At 59.8% G+C, this 13,117-nt stretch overlaps 3 protein-coding genes across 6 annotated transcripts in view; 2 read left to right on the top strand and 1 right to left on the bottom strand.

The window, feature by feature from the left end:
- The window catches only part of SPATA32 (spermatogenesis associated 32), a 12,331-nt gene extending 7,193 nt beyond the window's left edge, over window positions 1-5,138 (top strand). The window contains exons 2-4 of the mRNA XM_045299470.1: window positions 1,867-1,927; window positions 2,174-3,099; window positions 5,006-5,138. Of these exons, the coding sequence (XP_045155405.1) occupies window positions 1,867-1,927; window positions 2,174-3,099; window positions 5,006-5,138 (1,120 nt within the window). The remainder of the gene's footprint in view (window positions 1-1,866; window positions 1,928-2,173; window positions 3,100-5,005) is intronic.
- Window positions 5,139-5,259: 121 nt separating this feature from the next.
- Window positions 5,260-8,578, top strand: LOC101649933 (EF-hand calcium-binding domain-containing protein 3-like). Its single transcript, XM_030888116.2, has 8 exons — window positions 5,260-5,450; window positions 5,572-5,609; window positions 6,471-6,614; window positions 7,048-7,135; window positions 7,221-7,325; window positions 7,512-7,687; window positions 7,843-7,998; window positions 8,442-8,578. The coding sequence occupies exons 1-8, from the start codon at window positions 5,329-5,331 to the stop codon at window positions 8,576-8,578; spliced, it is 966 nt and encodes a 321-aa protein (XP_030743976.1). The 5' UTR covers window positions 5,260-5,328.
- A 61-nt stretch (window positions 8,579-8,639) lies between these two features.
- Window positions 8,640-13,117, bottom strand: part of FMNL1 (formin like 1) — a 13,732-nt gene continuing 9,254 nt past the window's right edge. For 2 of the 4 annotated variants that reach the window (XM_045299817.1, XM_045299819.1), the window contains 12 exons: window positions 12,979-13,103; window positions 12,438-12,640; window positions 11,814-12,048; window positions 11,652-11,720; window positions 10,939-11,019; window positions 10,717-10,846; window positions 10,427-10,590; window positions 10,136-10,237; window positions 9,939-10,034; window positions 9,573-9,693; window positions 9,315-9,413; window positions 9,010-9,101 (listed from right to left, as the gene is read on the bottom strand). In XM_045299817.1, the coding sequence (XP_045155752.1) occupies window positions 9,322-9,413; window positions 9,573-9,693; window positions 9,939-10,034; window positions 10,136-10,237; window positions 10,427-10,590; window positions 10,717-10,846; window positions 10,939-11,019; window positions 11,652-11,720; window positions 11,814-12,048; window positions 12,438-12,640; window positions 12,979-13,103 (1,418 nt within the window). In that variant the 3' untranslated portion in view covers window positions 9,010-9,101; window positions 9,315-9,321. Of the gene's footprint in view, window positions 9,102-9,314; window positions 9,414-9,572; window positions 9,694-9,938; window positions 10,035-10,135; window positions 10,238-10,426; window positions 10,591-10,716; window positions 10,847-10,938; window positions 11,020-11,651; window positions 11,721-11,813; window positions 12,049-12,437; window positions 12,641-12,978; window positions 13,104-13,117 lie in introns of all 4 variants that reach the window. The other 2 variants (XM_045299816.1, XM_045299818.1) reach the window with 1 other exon arrangement.

The following is a 13,117-nucleotide window of genomic DNA, read 5'->3' as shown; positions in this document are numbered from 1 at the left end:
TCCCTCTCAATTGATATTCCATCAATTCCTGAACCCTGATATTTCATTTGCTTTTCTTTTTTCCCCACTCTTGCAAATTGGACTTCCTTCAATACCATCAGTCTTCATCGTGTGCTACCTCTGGAAATGGTTGACCAATTATTTTCGGTACAATGACTCTATGTATTCCTCATTATTATTTTTTGATGCTTCTTGCATCATTCAATAGTTTGCCCATAGAACCCTACAATATTGTAACGAGAGGCTTGCATGCTTTTCTTCCGGATTTTCTTTTCTTTTCTGTGTTCTGTGCAGTGTGAGAAACGCTGCCCATGGTCTTCCCTTTTGGTTTTCTGCTTCCGGGTCTTTGCACATTTCATTATAATGCATTCCACCGCCTTCTGATCTTTTGTTCTGGTCTTTTACTTTATCCCTTAGGAATAGTCCCCACTCCCAATCCCATCCCAATAGCACCCGTGCAGGGCCCCTTCCCAACCTCTGTGTTTCTGTGTGGAGGCCGCAACATAACCGGGTTTCTCTGAGAGCCTGGAAGCAGTTATTCCCAGCCAGGACTGTCACTGCCTGCCACACCTCAGGCCCATGGGGGCCCAGCTGTGCCATGGTAGTCTCACCATCACCCTCCATCCACCACCCTGGGGAGCAGAGGATGCCATAGTCCGGCATTTCCCACCCCAAGGATGCATGAGGAGCTACTGCAGTGAAAGCCATGAGTCCCTGAGGAGGTAACTGGGATGGGACTGCCTCCCCCAGAGAGCACCCCCTCTCCTTGGCAGAGCAAGCTCTGGGCTCATAAATCCCCAGGTAGTGGTCACCTCAGGTCAAGCATCTGGGGTGAAGGCCTTGACCCAGAACTCAGGATGGACAACCCCCAGGGTGTGACGGAATAAGAAGCCTGTGAAAGGCAAGTTGGTTTCAAGAGAATAGAGAATGGGGATTGAGGGGCAGAAGGGAGGGAGATGAAGGAGGTTAACGGGGACCCCTCCCAGTATGCAGCCAGCAGGACTAGGCAGGGGGACTATGTTATCAGAGTTAGAACTGAGTTAAGTCATTCCTGACTTCAGTTATAATCAGCTGTGGGCACATGGACCTCTTCTGTTTGTGTTGACTCAGTGAGCCCTCCATAAATGGGGCTGCCATCTCCTCACCTTAACCCCCACGGAAGACAGGGATGGAGACAAGGTCAAGTTGACTGTGGAGGCAGCAGGGGCGAGTAACCGTGCAAGATAAGGCTCACGAGACTGGCAAGGAGAGAGGGTGGGAATGGGCTATAAGGTAAGGGGCAGGGAGAGTAAGGGAGGGCAGTTTGGGGTGAACTACCCAGCCCTGCCTCCAGAATCCCTCAGACTGCCCCCCTGCCCTGCAGCTCCTGGGCCCTCATCTTCTTCTCCCTGCCAGGTGCCAATGGATTTCCCTGCTGTGACAAGGGATCGGTGGCTATTTTAGACTCAAAGTGAGAACCAGCTCCCCATCATTGTAGGACCTCCTCCTCCCCCCGAACTCCCCATTTTACCCCGTGTTGTCACTGCCAAGTTCCTCGTGTCCCCACTGCCTGAGTCCCTGGCCATGGGTTCACCTTGAACGCTTGATAAAAATGATCCCGGGACCTCACCTCCAGTGAGCTGAGTCCCCCTTTGAGGGAGGAGAGTGAATTGACCAGGCCTCCCGGAGCGTCTCACATTCCCCCAAGCATAAGACTAGACTTCTTGGTGCGGGTGGAGCAGCCACGGGAGCAGATATGGGGGTAGGGGTGGGGGCACCTTGCCAGCCTGTATACAAGGAGGGGGCTTGGAAGGGCCCAGAGACCCCCTTTCTGCTGAAGCCACCCCAGCTACCCAATTCAATCCTCTCCATCCCCTCCTATTGTAGGACTAACTACTCCAGATACCAGTTTGAGTCCAAAATGCCACCAGAGGAGGAGGAGGTGGAGGTAACAGTGGGCCGGGGAACTGTTAGGGGGAGGGAGTTGTCAGGGACAGGATTCTGTGAGATGCACCTTTCCAAAACCCTAGCCAGCCCTCACCCTTGGCAATCACACCGTCCCTGCCTACTTCATCACCTGCCCACCCTGGCTCTGCCAAAGGGGCCAGTTGGGGGCGGATGGGAGCAGTATTCTGTGCAAGGGAGAGGACTCCAGGGGCAGGGGCCTCCGACTCTCTCACATCTGTCCTTTCAGCAGGAAGAAGAGCCACTAGAGCAAGCGGAGGAATCGTCCCCCTCCGACCCAGACCAAGACTCGGACGTGGACACAGAACTGGAGGCAAGCCTAGAGTTCAACCCAGAGGACACGGTGCCCCCGCCTCAGCCCAAGCCCTTGCAAGACACGGAAGCAGACCTGAAGCGGGAGACCAGCTTGACCTCCTTCAAGAAAAGCCCTGAGCCACAGTGTTGCCACGGACAGCCCCTCGATGTGGAGCAGGCGCGGGCACCCGACAGCAGCCATCGGTCCATCCATGTGCAGACCTCCAAGCACCTCTTCTGGGCAGAAAAACACATCCAGGCCTCGGAGCACAGCATAGAGCAGGCCCGAGGCGCAGAGCCCGGCTGGAGCATCACACCCCTGCTGCCCCCCAGCCACACGGACCAGAAGCCCGCTCTCGAAGATACACTGAACTCCAAGGAGCTGTCCCCGAGCCCGGAGGACCAGTCCCCGAGCCCCGAGGACCAGTGTGATGTTTTATCCGTAAGCACCCAGTCGCTGCCGCTGTCGCCAAGCCCCTCCCTGTCCTCTTCCAAGTTGCCCTCGCCCATCGGTCTGTCGGATGTCGTCAACTTTGCATCTTCCCTGGTCATGGCCTCCAACAGCAAGGAGCTGCCCACCTTAGTCAAAGCTGCTTCTCCCAAGGCACTGGAACCTTCTGTAACACCCCCCAACGAGCCTGCTGCCCAGCCCTCTGAGGAAGAGCCGGAGCCGAAAAGGCCCCCCCAGGAGCCACCAAAGAAACCACTGGAAGCTGGTGAGCCGCAAAAACTGTGGCATGAGGAACACAGGAGCTTCCCTGGAGCCTGCCTGGGTTTCAACAAGCCCGGTGTCAAAAAGGCCACCATTGAAGGGGAAGTCCGCTTCCTCCAGGACCCCCAGCCTCAGGGAGACAAGCCAGAGTAAGTGAAGGCAAGCCCCGCCTAGCCGCCCCAGGAGGGTGCTGAGCTCGTGCACCCTACTCCTGGCAGCCACCTGCTCCCCTCCCCCAGGGTGGGGCAGGGAACAGCAGAAGGAGGGGCCAGGCAAGGCGCAGGGAAGGCCCCAGGCTGTCTCCCCCTCAGTGACCTCATAAAGGCTTCTGGAAACAAGGTTCCAGGGGACTGAGGAGCTGAGAGGAGCCAGAGCCAGAGCAGGGCTGGGGACCATGGCAGCGGGTGAGTGCTCCAGGACCAGGCCAGGGAGCTGGAGCCCAGACAGGACAGGCTCTTCTGGCAGGAGGGCGATGGCTTTGCGCGTGCTCAGGTCAAAGCCCCTTTGCTCCGAGCCCGCTCTGATGATGCCTCCAGTCCCGGTTCTGGCTGCTTCCATTGAAGGGAGAGTGAAGGCATGGGGTTCTCCAGCACCCCTGTTTTCTGGCGATGAATGGACTCAGGAGGCCCTCAGATCCAATGCCCTCGAGAGGGGGCCTCCAGGCTCTCCCCCCTTCCCTCACCCTCCACCCGGGGCCCAAGTGACACTGTCTTTTTTGCATTGCAGCTCGGTGCCGGGAACCAAGAAAGGGAATCCATTATTGCTGAAAATCCATTTTAAGCTGTCATCCCCCTGTTCCCAAAGAAATGACTAGTGAAAACCAGTAAAGCCTCCAATGCTGGCCCCCTGCTCAGACTTCTCGTACAAGCGCACCATGCGGCGGTGCCCCGTCCTGACTTTTGGGGGGGCACCCCATTTTTGAGCTATGGCAGCCCCATACGCCCCCCCTGTCCCCTGAGAGTTTTGCCACCCCACGCCCTCACCATGCGTGTTGTTCCTGCTCACTCCCTGGGGTAGTGCCCCTCACATCCACCTGGCCAGTCCTCAGGTCCTTTGATGACAGATCAAGTGGGGGCTCCTGCTCAGACTGAGTGGGGAGCTCCCTTGGGCGGGGGCGGGGGGGCTGAGGAGGCCGGTGTGAAAGACGCACTTCCAGTTTTCTCCACAGGGAAGAGCTAGGCATGGGAAGGGAAGGTGTCCAGGGACTTGAGAGAGAGGGGTGAGGCTGCAGTACTGACCCTCCAGGGACCACAGTCTTCATCAAGAGGCCCCCCACAATGTCAGCGAGCTCCGTGTGTAAGCCGGTCACACGCACAGACACGTGCATGCACATACCACGCATGCATATAACCTCCCCCAAACACATACATGCACATACCCCACCACACACACACGTGGGCACGTGCATGCGTGTGCGCCAGCACCATCCGCTGCCCAGGGCAGCATACATCCAGGCGTGCATGCACCCACCCTGTGCCTCAGTTTCCCTATCATGTGAACTCTGGCCTTCAGAACTTCGAGAGTCTGGCCAGCCTTGGGAGGGGCCCAAGAGGGCAGTGTGCAGGGCCTAGGGCAGTGGGATTGGGAGCAGGCAGTGGGGGGGGCGGGGGGGGGGCAGCTACAAAGGAGCAAGGTTGGAAAGAGAAGTAAGTGGCAGGAGGCTGGAGGAGGAGCTCAGACTGCCAGGGGGGGGTGCGGAGGAGGAGAGACAGAGGTGAGTGTCTGGGGAGGGGCTGAGCCTGAGCATCCTCGGGCTGAGGTGTCTGTGGTCAATCTAGTTGGCGAGTTTGTGTTGCTTGGGGAGTTGGGGAAGGGAGCCCTATAGTCTGACCTGAGGCTGGACACGCCCTACTGCCTGGATCAACTTCTCTCTGCCGGCCTCTGCCATCCCATCTGAGTACCAGGGATGCAGGAATGCCAAGGAAGAAAGCAGATATCCCCAGATGGTGGGGTGGGCCTGGGGTGAATGAGAAAACCACACCCCCAGGCAAAAATGCTACACCCCTCTGGGCGAGGCCCTGAAGGAGCCTTCCAGCCTGTACCTCTGTCTTTCAGGCAGCAGTGGACAGAAGACCAGGAGAACCCCGTCGGCTCCGAGGCATTGCAGGTGACAGGGCTAGGAGGACAGAGGCCCCTCATCCTGGGGGGACACTGCCCTAGCCCTACCCCCAGAGTCCCCTGGGGTTGACTGTGGGATCAACCTGGGTCAGGGATCTGTCCTACCCTGAGTCTGAGCTGGGAAAGTGGGTTGGGTCCCTCTGTCCTGCCCTTTCACACTCCCCAGGTTTCCATCGAAGCCTCTGAGTCTGCTCTCACGGGATCCAAGGGAAGAACAGGTGCACAGGACAAAGGCACAGAGGCTGCAGCTATGGACCGGGATGGAGCCAACCAACAAGGCAGAGGCCATGGGGACCGAACAGCCCATGTTGGGGGCAAGGAAGTTCAAGGGCCTTCGGGTTCCCAATACAGGGCAGCCCCAGCCAAGCCTTTGGTCTAACAGGTGAGGGCAGGGTCTGGCAGACAAGTACAGAGCTCTGGGGGTGGGGGAGGAAGCCTGCCTGGCTCTGGCATCTTTCTGTATCAGGTCCAAAGACCTTTCCAACCTCTTCCCTCCCGGACAGCTTGACCAAGGGGAACTTGACGTCCAGGCAGCTGGCAGGTGCGAGCCCTAGGGCTGGGAAAAGAGGGGCTGCTCAGGGTGGCATGATGAGGGCTTGCCTGGCTAGGGTCACTGCCGGAAGCAGGTGGTGATTATCTAGATCAGTGGTTCTCAACCTGTGGGTCTTGACCCCTTTGGGGGTCTAATAGCCCTTTCACATGGATCGCCCGATTCATAACAGTAGCGAAATGACAGTGATGAAGTAGCAAGGAAAATAATTTTATGGTCGGGGGCCACCACAACATGAGGAACTGTATGAAAGGGTCGTGGCATTAGGAAGGTTGAGAACCACTGCTCTAGATTCTAACCTTCGCTCCACACCAGTCATCTCTGACCCCAGAGCCAGGGCTGTGGTCAACCCAGAGGAGGTGTGTGTATGTGGTCGGCTTGGTGAATGGGGGAATGAAAGTTTGGGACAGATGAACAGAATGGGAGGAAGGACGAGAGAGGAAGGCAGGCGAGGAGAAAACACTGAGAGCACTCCAGGACTCTGAGGTTCAACGCAGAAGGAGCCACACTGCCTCAAGGCCCCCTCAAGATCAGGCCTTGATGTTGACAGGGCACCCCCAAATCAGAATAATTGTGTTCCTCATCCACAAATGTCTGTGACATCTGCGTGCTGAGAATACTGAACTCCCGAGCCCAACAGCCGGGTCCAAAACTGGGGATGCAGCTTTGGACAGGCATTAAATAAGCATCGGAGGCAATTGGCAAGCACAAACACAGTGGCCACTGCTGTTCCTTGTATTCCAAAAAGACAAAGCCGTGGGGGCTGAGGTGGAGCGGAGCCCTGGGCTCCACTAGAGCCCATGGATCCAGGTTCAGCCACAGGCTGAGGTTTCCCCGCCTCCCTGTCCTCAGCCTTCCAGGACATCTTTAAGATGCTCAGCTCCAGCCCTGCAGGCACCGTGGACATGCGCAGCCTCAGAGCTGCCCTGAGCCTGGTGGGCATCCACCGGAGTCCACAGGAGATGTGTGAGGCCCTTCGACAGGCGGATTTGGATGGTGGGTACCCCGTCCCTGTCCGTGTGGGACCTCTGAAGACTGTTTCCCTTGCCCACAAAGTCCCTGGCCTGCTCCTATTTTAGAGCACCCCTCACTTCCAGGAACCCACCCAGATGAACACACCCTATGCCCTGGTGGTATAGTGTCGAAACCCCCAGTCATTGAGGCTTTCTGTTCTTGTAAGGATTTTACAGTCTTGGAAACCCACTGGGGCAGTTCTACCCTGTCCTATAGGGCCGCTATGAGTGGGAATTGACTGGCAGGGGGCTTGTTTTGAGGGGTTTTGTTTTTTAATCCCATAGCTCCTAAAGACAGCTGCCTTGTGTTGACCCAAGTCCTGACTTGAGGCCTTCTCAAGGCAGGGTGCTAGCTATCTCCCAACCAAGCAGCGCACCCCGGTCCTCTGGGCCACACAGAAACACTCTCTCCCCAGGTGATGGCATCGTGAGCTTCCAGGACTTCCTGGGTGTCCTCACTGACACCCATCGCTTCGCACAGTGCCTAGGTGAGGGACAAGGATGGTGGGGCAGCGGAAGGCCAGACCCTTCCGAGGACCTTCCACACTCCACCCCTACGCCCTCTGTTCCCAGGCTGGGTGAGGAACAGCCGGCTCTACGACCCCCAGGGCCTGCGGACTTTGTTCTTCGAGATCCTGCTCAAGCTGCTGGGCCAGGGCTCCTTGCCCGCCAAGTCGGTGCAGGAGGTGGTGAGGTGGGCAGAGGACTCCCACCTTAAAGGCCCCTGCGAGGGGCAGGCCCCCCACTCCAGAAACGGGTGGGCGCTCCAGGCCAGTGACAGTGGCTTCGGTCAGGTTTCGGGTTTCCTAGCCAGTGAGATGGGAACGGTGGGGCCGGACGGGGTGCATCTGAGACGACGGCACCCCCTTCCTCCTCCAAGCTACTATTCCAAGAAACAGCAGGCTCTACGGCGGCGGAACCCAGGCTGGATGGGGCAGCCCCGAGACCGCTCCCCACACACCCTCGCGGGCCTCTCCTTCTTCTGCCAGGCCGCGCGCGTCAGCGGCCTCTCCAGCGTCCAGCTCGCGCGCTCGCTTCACAGGCTGCACAGAGCCGGTGAGCCCTCGCGCCCCCAGCTGGGCGCCCGAGTGCGCTGGGCGGGGTCTGCGGTGGGGGGAGGAGTGGGGGTCCCCTCGGGGGTCCCTTCCCCGCCCCAATGACCCACCAAACCTCCCTCCCCGCTCGGGCTCCTCCCCGGCGCCCCACAGCAGGAGCGCGCAGTCCCTACTCTCAGATCCCGAACCTGGCCGCACGCACGCGACCGGAGCGCAAAATGAGCCGGGTGCCACGGCCCGAGGTCCGACCTCCCAGGCCCTACCAGCCCAGTCGCCCCAAGAGCCGAGGCCGCCTTCGGCCGCTCAGCCGAAGTGAGAGCGGGCAGGAGGCGGGGCCCTGCAGGCGAGGGGCGGGGCGGGGCAGGCCGGTAGGCGGGGCGAGCCAAAGAGGGGCGGGGCTGACGCCTAGCTGGGCGAGGGGCGGCGACCAGGAGAATGGGGGATTCTAGGGTATGTAACAGCTGCAGGGCGGACAGATAGATGGGCCTGCTAGGCCGGGAGAGGGACAGGCGAGATTGGGGGCAGAACCCGAGGAAATGGGGACAGAGACCATGAAGTCAGCCAAGAGTGAGGGCATGAGTGGAGGGGAGGGGAGAGGGCCTTGGGAAGGGACTGGGCACACGGGCGGTGGGGCGGGGCTGGCAGCGCAGCGGCAGGGCAGCTGAAAGGCCGACCCGGGTGTTGCCGCTGCAGACGCCTGCCTCTACCAGAGCTGTCCACTGGACTCCGCATGCCCCCTTCTTCTCCTCCCTTAGGGTTCGCGGGCCAGCCCCCAGAATGTGTGCACCTCTGGAAGCCACCTCCCTCTCCGCCGACGCTCGTGCAGAAGGAGCCGCCCTCGCCGCCGCCGGCCTGTGTGCAGAGCCCGGCGCTGAAGAGTTTGAACAAGTAAAGCGTTTGCTGAGCGCCACCAGGCTGCGTGCGCCGCGGGCGGCACGGCGTGGACGCTCAAGTGTTGCAAATCTCTTTATTAATCTTGTATAAAAATAAGGTCTTCGGAGAGTCCCTGGGACTGAGGGCTTGTGGGGAGCCGAGGTGGGGGGGGAGGTTACACTTTATAAGTTACAGGCCAGGCCCCAGTTAGGCCTAAATATATGGCTTTGGGGGACAGGTGGGTGCTGCAAGCAGCATTTGCGGGAAGAGGCCGGCGATGCTCCCCGCAGTGGCAAGAGAAGGACGCGCCAGCACATGGTGGGGGGGCAGCAGAGGAGGGGGCTGCCCGGCACAGCCGAGCTAAGGACCTCCTTTCTTGAGCCTTGGCCAACGCAGGGCCCCACCCCCTCCGGCAGAGTCCATCTGAAGGAATGGTGGCTACAGTGCAAGGTCCGAGGTGACTTGCAGGGTGGGGGCCGGAGGGCGCCGGCGAGCACTGCGGCGGCCAGTGTCTGCACGGATATAGGGCTGGTTCCGCAGATCTGGCGATTGAGAGGAGACACAGCGAGGCATCAGGCGTCTGGGATGGGCAGGACCCCCACTCCCAAGCATAGGCCTCATCCTTGTGGGGCCGGTGGTGCTGTATGTGGGAGGTCTGCTCATGGGTGCCAACCCCCCTCCAGCACATCCCTGGCAGGCACCGGCCGTGCCCCCAGAGGGGAGTGAAGTGGGGCAGCCGCTGGGCCCCGGAGTACCTCGGAGCTAAAGGAGGATCTCCTCTCCCAGGCTGGCCTCACAGAGGAGCCGGGATGTCCGCTTGCCACTGCGGGCCGTGAAGGGCACCGTCTTGAGTACTGAGTGTTAGGGGGGAGAGCGGGGAGAGAGGAAGAAAGGGGGAGGGGAGACAGAAAAAGGAGCAAGAGGAGATGAGGCAGCCACCCAGGAAGGGGGTGCAGACAGAGGCCTGCACAGGAAGTCAGGCCACGGCCAGGACAGAGGCTAGCAGCCCTCACCTGTAATGATGTCTTCAATGGCCCCATCACGGTCACTCTCGTAGATGAGCGGCTCCTTCTGCTGCTTCCGTTTCAGCTCTGAGATGAGGTCCATGTGTTGCCTTCGGGCCTTGGGCGGGGACTGGGGACAGAGAGCTCCAGCTCAGCATCTCCCCCCCCCACCTCAAAGCCCAACAACACCTGTCTGGCCACCCCCACTCAGCAAGGGTAGTGGCTTGAGCAGAGGGCATAGACTCCCATCCCCGGGCTTCTGGGACACCAGCTTTGGAGGGTCTGTCCGCACAGTGAGTGAGTGAAGGGGACTAGGGGGTGGTGGTGATACGATACCACCCATCCCTGCAGAGGGGCTCACTGGTTGTTGCCCACCTTGGGTGCGGAGGGCTCCCCTTTGCCAGGGGCATCAGTGTCGGCCTCCTGGACCACCGCTTCTCTCTTCCACTGTTCCACCTCCTGCTCAGCTTTCTGGGGGCGCCAAGAGGGGTCTCCATGAGGGCTGCCCTTCCTGTTTCCTCATCCTTCCCCCAAGAAAGAAGCAGCCCCCACCCTGCCCACCAGATACAAACCTTGTAAGCCTTCACGAAACGGCTAAAGAGGGAAAAGAACATGGAGGGGGGCGTGGTCTTGGGGTTCTCCCCAAAGTACTCCACCACAGACTCGTAAGCCTCCTGCGGACACAACCATCAGCCCATCAGCACAAGATGCCCTCGGGAGAACCTCCACCCAGCCCCTGCAAGACACTGCAAGACATCTCTTCCCTGCTTCCCAAGACCAGGAGGAGCTCCAGCGCCCCCAGGGCCTGGCCACACCCCCCACCCCAGACCCCAATGCTTCTGCCTCCGAGTCCCTGCTGGCACCTGAGCCGTCTTGCTGTCTGCCAGCAGCTTGTCCATGATGGGCGCGTTGGCCTTCAGAAACTCCTTGAGCACCAGGCAGTCGTCCTGCCGCATAAATTCCCGCTGTGTCGACTCGAGGCCTCGCTGCAGGGAACGCACATCCCCAAGGACGCTGTCCAGGGACACTGGGTGGAGCGGGGCAGTACAGGGGAAGCACGTCAAAAAGCTGCACTCCCACCCCCGTGGCAGGCACCGCTTGCCACTCCCCAGACTGGCCCATCTCTGCACCCAGGGACCCGTGGGTTCCGTACCTGCACCAGCCTTGTCCAGAAAGTGCAGGTCGCTGTGGAAGCCTGTGAGCTGGGGGTACTTTTCAGTGATGACCTTCACCAGGTAGTGCAGCAGCGTCTGCTTGCGATCCGTCGACTTCATCTCCAGGAGCTGCTCCAGGGAAGGCCTGTCATAAGCAATCGACCACCCACCCACCCCCAGCCCCCAGGCCCCAGGCCACGGGTCCCTCCTAGCTCCCTCACCGCATCCAGACTCTGCAGCCGGAAGCCATAGGCCGCTCCGCGCTTGCTGCTGTTCATGTAGTTGCCGAAGGCCAAGACAATCTAGGAAGGGGAGACAAGAGAGAACTCAGGGGCATGCTGGAGCTGCAGAGACCCCCTTGAAGGTAAACAGCACACTGTAACAAAAGGCAAGCCCCACATACTGCCTATAGGGCCCCCTCAGCACAGCTGGCTAATGGCTCCTTAACTCTCTTGGGGGCCAGGTGTGATCCCAGAGCTGGTTCCCACTGGGGCTGAGCCCTCAGGGTGGCACCAGACAGAGGGCACTGTAGTCAACAGCCTCTCCCAGCTCTCTCCTCCTAAGGGGCCATCAGAAGCATGTATGTGACAGGGGGGCAGTCCCTATCTTCAGAGCATGCTAGGTGGATAGGAAGGCATCCTGGTGGTGTAGCAGGTTATGTGTTGGGCTGCTAACTGCAAGAGCAGCAATTCAAACCCACCAGCCGCTCTGTGGGAGAAAGAAGAGGCTGGCTGCTCCCATCAAGATGTACGGATCTCAGAAATCCCAAAAGGCAGTTGCACTCTGTCCTACAGGGTCGCTATGAGTCAGAATCGACTCAGGGGCAGTGAGTGTGGGTCTGGGAGGTGCACAGGAAAGGGCCTGGTCTCCCTCTCACACATCCTCAGGGCAGGCCAAGGGGGTCCACTCCAGGGGCCTGGGCTTGGCCTCTTACCTCCAGGATCTGGCGGAGCTTGTCAGAGGACTTGATGGACATTGAGGCTGCGATGATGGCATTCAGTTGCTGGGGGAGGGGAAGCAAGGTGAGTTGGGGGGGACACCCAACCAGGAGGCTCTGGAACTGCCAGACTCCTTTCCACCCCACCCAGGCCCTCACCGGCATGAGCATCTGGGTAGTGTCCGGGAAGTTGCCCAGGAAGGTGAGTGTGGCCATGCGCTCTGGCAGCCTCGGGATTCGGCTGAAACGCAGCATGAAGCGGTCCTCCTCGGCCAGCTCCTCCACAGGCCTCTGCTCCCGCTCAAAGCGGCCGATGAGGCTGCGTTCATACTCCGTGGGCAGGAAGCGCGTCAGCAGCTCCAGGAAGTCCAGGCCGAGGGCCTGCAGGTCATACCTGCAAGTGCAGTGGGGGTGTAACTCCACGCCCACCCAAGAGCAGGACCTCCTTGGCTGAGTAAATGAACTTTCAGGGTTGCCATGTGCTGATGGCCTCTGGGAACAAGGGAACTGGGGGCAGGGAAACCCGGAGTCGCCCTTCTACCACACTAGTTATGTACCTGGGCCTGGGTGCCCACAGCTGGACCAGGAGGCAGAAAGGGCCGTGAGATGTCCCATCTTGAGCATGTGGCCTTACTGTTTTCAATAGGGTCACAGCTCCTAGCCCTCTTCCCTGACCAGGCCTGCTATGGAGTTTGCTGAACTCTGTCCAATGGCTGGAGTTCAATCTCTGGGACCTGGCTGGGGACCCTGGCCCGGCCACCAGCCCAGTGCTAGGCTACTCACGTCTCAATGGCCTGGCAGATGCGGTCAGCCCCCAGGTTCCCCTTGCGCAGGGTGATGGCCAGGTTCTTGGCCCGGTTGGCCTCAATGAGAGTTGCCTTGGCAGGGGCCTTCTGGGTCGTTTTGGCCTTGAGGGCACTGAGGTTCAGGCTGGGGCCTTGAGACTTGGTCTTGAAGTGCTCTTCAAAGTCACTCATGTCCAGCTCCTGAGGGGCCAGGAAAAGGAGGTTGGGTGGGCAGGGCTGAGGCCTGGGTACATTCCTCGCTGAGGGTTGACCAAGCCACATGCAAGGAAAGATGGGTAACCCAACAGCAGGCCATGACGGGGTGCAGGGAAGCAGGGGGTTGTGAGTGCTGCTAGGAGGAAGAGGCACACCCAGCCCAGCCAACCCAGACCCCAGGCCGTCCGCTGAAGGATGGATGGGCGAGGATTTGCCAAAAATTTAAAATATATATATAGAAAGGGATGGGAGTGAGGTGCCCAGAATGGACAGTGAGGCCCTCCCTCCGTGCCCACACTGGGGCAAGGCCAGGCAGCACACACCTGCAGCACCTTCTCGTCGTTGAGCTCCGTGAACACGGTGCCTGTGATCTGACTGGGTTTCAGGGCCACCCAGTTTAAGAGCGGCATTCGGAACTTGGTCTGGATGGGTTTCTTGGCCTTCATCCCTGGGACAGTGAGA

The sequence above is a fragment of the Echinops telfairi genome, unplaced genomic scaffold (genome assembly GCF_000313985.2).
Source record: "Echinops telfairi isolate 266 unplaced genomic scaffold, ASM31398v2 ScPeMD7_7458;HRSCAF=8496, whole genome shotgun sequence".
NCBI classification, from domain to species: Eukaryota; Metazoa; Chordata; class Mammalia; order Afrosoricida; family Tenrecidae; genus Echinops; species Echinops telfairi.
This window is presented reverse-complemented; position numbering and strand designations above follow the sequence as displayed.